Below are 6,427 nucleotides of genomic sequence, written 5' to 3' on the forward strand. Positions count from 1 at the left end.
TAGTTAGAATCAAGGATAATTCGTTTGGGTGTGCTCATTTTGTACCTTGTAGGAATGTGGAATTACCAGTACCATTTACATTTGACAGTGACGGCTAATCACAGGCAATAGCCCCTCCTGGCAGATCTTATCAGTATTGCAGCTTGCCTGTAATATGATAACTTTATGGCAGACTTTATCAGCACTGCAGTTTTAACTACAACCTTGCAAGAATGTGGATTTACCAGTACCATTTACATTTGACAGTGACTCCTAATCACAGGCAATAACCCCTCCTGGCAGATCTTATCAGTATTGCAGCTTGCTTGTAGAAATGAATTGTGGCTGATTACAGATAACTTATGGCAGAATTTATCAGCACTGCAGTTTTAAAGGGGACCAAAACATAGAATTGAAAAGCCTACATTTCTATGCTAGATATATATACCCCCAAATCAAGTCCTCTCTTGTTTTGCATCGTACTCCAGGGCTCTCCCACTGTTTTTGTTGGTTTTGGGGTAACTTGGAAATGCCTGCAAATTCGTCTATTCCCTCTAATTCGTAAAATTGCTCAAAAACCTTTTAATATACTAGTATATCAGACATTCAGAATTGAAACAACTTAGTACAACAGTTATGTGTGTTCCTGCATTTACGATCAAACTGCATTTATATTCGCGATGGTTGAATTTCGCGGTGAGAAGAAAATGGAGTGTTCGCGGTGGTTTTAAGTTCACAGTAAATTTATGTATTTACAGTAACAGACACTCAAACAGTGGATCAACTAATATTTAAAATAACCAAAAGTTCTGTTCCTTACATTGCTTTGGTTGCAGTGGTTTTAAGTTCACAGTAAATTTCTGCATTTACAGTAGCAGACACTCAAACAGTGGATCAACTGATACTAGTATGTAAAGTAACCAAAAGTTCTGTTCCTTTACGTTTGTTTTTGTCCCTTCCCCTGAATGTCCAGGCTGTGGTCCAGTGAGGAGGGTGAGGAGGATGAGGAGGGGTACCAGGAGGATGATGAGGATGATGGTGACGACGACAGTGACATCAACTTCACGGACGACGACATCGCAGCCCAGATTAGGAAAGCGGAAATGAGCAGAAGATTCGAGTACGACAGCGCGCATCGTGTCGCTGAATCTGAAGCCCTTCAGGAGAAGAAGAAGTCAGTCCGATGGAAGGACCAGCAGGAATTAGGGGGGGCGCAGGAATCTGTGAAAACTGACAGCACTGAAGAAGGTCTAAAAGCACAAAGGACTTCTGCTATAAAGCCACATGATGGGAAAACAGTGGCTAACATCCCGTACCCTAAACATGTACCCTACTACGAGGATGACAGCGATGCGTCAACTCCAGCAAGGATAGTGTTCCACCACACTCCGCTGCCTGTAACAGAGGAGGTATTGGTATGTACTCTGGCATTGCTTTGCATAGAGCTGTGTACTGAAACAAATTTTAGGTACAGGTATAGGTACACGGGTTAAGGTACAGGTCCGGACCTGAACCTGTACCTAAACTACTTGTTCAGAAAATGGTAGCCTTTCAATAAGGACAAAAGCATGTTTGATTGTGTTATTTTTATGAAAACACAGATGAATATTTGACTCCAGCTTTGCAAATGTGTTTTATGTGATGGAGTATAGTATAGATGTGGCTTAAGTGTACTGCCACGGTAATTTCATAGTAATTTTATCTGTCAAAGTGGCCATCTCCTAAGTCAGGCTTGACCTGATTAGTACCGTCCAGTACGGTCCACCAGGGTTCAGGTATGTTGGACCTGTACCTAATTGACTGTACCGGTACTGTATCACCGGTACACAGCTCTAGCTTTGCACCTTTTTTCTTATTACCTTTGCCAAGACTGTTTTTGGTAGCGGTGTTTGTATGGTTGATCCACATACCACAAGCTATCAAGGGATTGTCGTGAAATTCAGCGTGTATTAAGGTCTTGTCCTCTCAAAGAAAGTTGGGGCCCCTTGGTGGCTTTCTTTGGTACTGCAGCAGAATGTCCGGTTTTGATATTTTTCTGAAGATTTCTTTCCTAGCTATGATATTCACAACACTACATTTCTTAAAGAAAAGATACTTGGTTTACTTGTCATGCATTTTCTTTTTCAATCAGTTAAGATGAATGGAGGCCTCAGCCCTTATGTGTAGATACCCACACTGTCTCTAAATATGTTGTGCTGAAATATTGATTTTGTTGTGGCTTTTCAGGACCCGGTCAATGAGAGTAATGTTCCATCCGAGGGAACTGTTACCAGCCCTGCCGACATCTACAACCTGTACCACCAGCCGGAGTCACCCTCTCTACACACCTTACCTCCAGGTCAGGTCAACTCTGTGCCTAAGGTCCCGCCAGAAGAGGACAAGCCAACCTCAGGCACGAAACCCAAGTCCATCCTGAAGAAAAAGTTATTGAGAGAGGAAGTAGTAGAGGTGGTTCAGAATAACGTGAATCGTGAGGAGGCAGAGCCTCAAAAACCACCTCCTCTGCCAGCGCCGAAGTCGGTAAGTACAAATATTCTGCAATATTGTAAACATTAAATACATGAAGCACATACATCTGCTCAAAATATCAGACATGCTCTTTGCATTCGAAGGAAAATAAAGGCTTTGACTTTTAAGGTTAGTGGTATAGGTTTGAGCTCCCTAGCAGCTATTTTTAGAACTGCAGTGACCAATTTTGTTTCAGACTTTGAAAGAGAGTAACTCAAGAAGGGGCTGACAGATCGTCACGATTTTTGGTATGTAGATAACATCAATTACCATAATACCGCCACGTTTACTGCAATTTCTAAAGTGATACTAATTTAGCAAAGGAGCAACTCATTATTTTTTCCTGATTACATGTCGATGTTATAGCTTACCTTTGCCACTTATGCTGAGTATGTTTTTTTGTCTCTCTTGATCTCCTAAAAACGAAATATCGCAATCGTAAGATGTTGCGGAAATGCACCGAGAACGGGCGTGCGCGCGGAAGGGGGTTCCATAATACCGCCAGGAAGAAACTCGGCAATTATCTCCCCATTTTTCACCATTATACATCAGCTGTTGTTCCTTTCTTTCGGGGTAGTGCGTGCCCTAAAAATACTACGATGTCTGGGGATAAAAAAATCACTCGAAAACGGATGTTACTGTTGCGAATTTTGATTTACTGTAGCCCATCACAACTGCTATCACGTAAAACTTACGTCTGGCGTTCTACTATGGTTCAGTTCACATAATGGCGGCTTCGTTTTCAGTGTAACGGTCGTATTAATTGTTGGTCTTATCCAAAAATTTAAGATCGTCAAGATCGCAACTAGTCCCGCGTGCCCACCACCCCTTGTAATTGATATCTTGAGGGTTAAAGTTGACGCGGCAGGTCTACTATGCCGCTGGGTGTGAATCAGGAGAAGCTCTCTCGTGAGGCCCGGCGGCGGCGATCCAGTTATGGAATAATCCCAAGTGTGCCTTACAAATAAAGACATTTTCTTTAGCTATTTATCACAGACGAATGATTGGTTCCTGAGTAAATCTTTATTACTAATTTCGTCTCCCATGCAAATACAAATGGTATCGACGTACGCATGGGGTCCCCAGTTGCAGCGGAGGGGTGCAAATTGTTGGTACCGCGGTTTGGGACCAAACAATAGAAGGGTTCATATCATAATCCTACTGTAAACTGTTGCTCCTTGGTGAAAAATTCATCTATAGATATCATGCATATAGTGTGATGCATGTAGATGCAAAACATTTCTCAGTGCTTTGTAGAAATTACATCCGCCCCTGCAAACTATTGGTTTTGCCGAGATTTTCGCGGGAAATTTCCTGTTACGCAATACGGGGGAGGAGCCAGTCTCGGGCGAAAACAATGAAAATGGCGACGTTCTATTTTGCGCCAGGTCAACCGCAGTTACGACGATTAAACAACCGTTCTTGACGATAGATCACACTTTGACACGAGTTGAAGGCCAGTAAAAGAAACTTTATTTTGCTGTTGTTTAAATAATCGTCTTGAGCTTGAAGCACGTGCGATTATTAAATGCAAATCCAGCGAACAACGTGCGATGGCGTGATGATATGTTCTTCCCACGCGGCCACGACGCGCTCGCCTGTCATGATAAGGGATCGAAAACATTTGACCTCGTTGTCTTCGAATGCCTCGTTATTGAGGCCTTTCTCAGAGTGTGTTAAACACCTTGTTGTCTGAAGTGTGCATACCTCGGAAATCACTGTTGCTGCACGAGTAGATCTCTTAAAATTCATCACTTTTTAGATTTGGCGGTATTATGATTAGTGGCGGTATTATGGTAATAGATGTTAAGTGTGGGCTTGACATAATTATATGCTAATTAAGTTGTTTTTACAGGATCTTTTTCTCTCTAGACCTTTATGATGCAGTGTAACCTACCTCTTTAGATGATGCTTACTCTATGCTTGTTACCCTAGGCATTTTCTGGAGAGGTTTTGGAAAAAGATGTTCAACCCACCGTGAATTCAAACACTACATCAGAGCTTCCTCCCAAGAAGGTATCCAGGTTCAAGGCCGCTCGTCAAAAGCACAGATGATGTCGTTTTTTAATGTTAGCCATTGAAGCTTAGCTATAAGGAATGTTATGAGTCTTGTTGTCAAGAGACTGTACTACTCTGTAGCAAAATGTGATTGTTCATTTGCTGTGGCAAAATCAGGACACCAGAGAAGATTGAATGGGGATTGTGATCAAGCTAGCAATTAATCCATGGGAAGCAGGGCTGTCTCCAGCCTTAATTGTCCATCTATACTCATTATTAGGGGTTGGGGAGGGGATGTTGAGTTAATGTATTGCAGGCCTTGAAAGGCATTAACCATGATGAGGGTTAGGGCATTGCAAAAGAAAAGGCAAAATTTGATTCAGCTGGAGTTCGGAAGCCAATGTTGTTGATTTTCGTCGTTAAATCTGTCGTTTAGAGGTTACGAAAATATAATGTCATGTTATGAAGTTGACATTTTTTGGATGGACGGGACGAATTTGACCGTCCCAACAAGTAAATTTCGTAGCACGAGTCCTGGAGTCAGCCCTGCATCAAGGTGCAACATGTACTGATTTTTCCGTCCGAACCTCCATTTTGTACATTCAGATTTCGCTGTGACCTCCGTGAAAGAAAAATTGACTTTTTAATGCCAGTATTTTTGTGCTTTGAGCCCCTAATGTGCCTTCTCCCTCTATCCGCGGACCTTTATAAGTTTTGGAAAGAACGCATTTTTCTTTCACAATGGAAAATGGATTTGAGATCCCTAAATAGCACTTTCCGATACCTGTTTAAAAATGTAAAAAAAAAAACCCCGGGTTTCGTGAATCGCCCAGGCACAGGATTGATCCTGATTTGATTCTGGGTACCCTGGGTAATTTCAGATTTGTGAATCCTGGTATGAATGGGGTCTTAGAGTTAGCACTTCTCAATTGATACCAGTAAGAGAACATGGTTTGTTCAGAATTTTGATTATGCATACATGTTACCATCTGTATAGCAATGGCAACCTCAGCACAAATTTTCCAAGGGAAAACTCAGCACAAATCTTCCAAAGGAAAACTTCAATTAAAGTCCCTGGAACTGTTGCATTTTTGCATATCAATAAGGTCATAAACATATTCATTCCCACAGACACCATGTATTTGATGATGATGATTCTGGAATTTTGTATCCTTTTCAAGAAAGTGCAAAGAAGCCAATATATTCAAGTTGGAAAAATGTCTTTGTAATTTTTATGGTGTGAATAGTATTGTCTGATGAATTGTCTTTCTACATGATTTGCATTGAGAGCTTCCTCATCATGCCATGCAACAATACCAATTCCATTCTTTCGTTTAGACGTCCAGCAATGTATAGTGCCATATAAAGTAGCATGTGCAGTTGTAGATGGTGGCTAAGACGAAAGTAATTGATATGGAGTTAAGAAAATGTATTCATTGATTGTAGGAATGTCTAAGTGTGGGATATTGTGAAGAAAATATGAAGAAAAAAATGTACAAGACGGAGCTAAGAAAATGTATTCATTGATCCTACCATTGTAGGAATGTCTAAGTGTGGGAAAATTGTGAAGAAGATATGATGAAGAAAAAAATGTACAAGACGTATTGGGAAGTGGGTTAAGTCTGGCACTTGCATCATGATATTATCATCATGAGAAAATATCTTTCCAGTTGGTCAACCATTCATTATAGTCAAGTGTTAGTACAGGATTGTTCATTTGTTGGTGGTCATACTATTATCTTCTGACTGTTGTTTGTGCTTGGACTGTTTTGGGTGCCGTTTCTGAGATTGCTGTGTGCTGATTGTAATGTAAAAAAATAAATAGGTAGAACAAAAAAAGGGATCTTCTTCAATACCCAAGAATATTTTTGTTCAGAGAAATTGTTCTGATTAAAAAAAAGTGTCACCCGGGTCAGTAATGCTTCCATATTCAGTAGTTTTC

The 6,427-nt window shown here is 40.9% G+C and overlaps 1 protein-coding gene across 1 annotated transcript; it reads left to right on the forward strand.

Annotated features, from left to right (window-relative positions):
• The first annotated feature begins 944 nt into the window (after window positions 1-944).
• On the forward strand, window positions 945-6,310 carry LOC136438615 (uncharacterized). Its single transcript, XM_066433501.1, has 3 exons — window positions 945-1,394; window positions 2,206-2,499; window positions 4,423-6,310. The coding sequence occupies exons 1-3, from the start codon at window positions 945-947 to the stop codon at window positions 4,540-4,542; spliced, it is 864 nt and encodes a 287-aa protein (XP_066289598.1). The 3' UTR covers window positions 4,543-6,310.
• The last annotated feature ends 117 nt before the right edge of the window (window positions 6,311-6,427 follow it).

Source organism: Branchiostoma lanceolatum, chromosome 7, assembly GCF_035083965.1.
Source record: "Branchiostoma lanceolatum isolate klBraLanc5 chromosome 7, klBraLanc5.hap2, whole genome shotgun sequence".
Classification (NCBI taxonomy): Eukaryota; Metazoa; Chordata; class Leptocardii; order Amphioxiformes; family Branchiostomatidae; genus Branchiostoma; species Branchiostoma lanceolatum.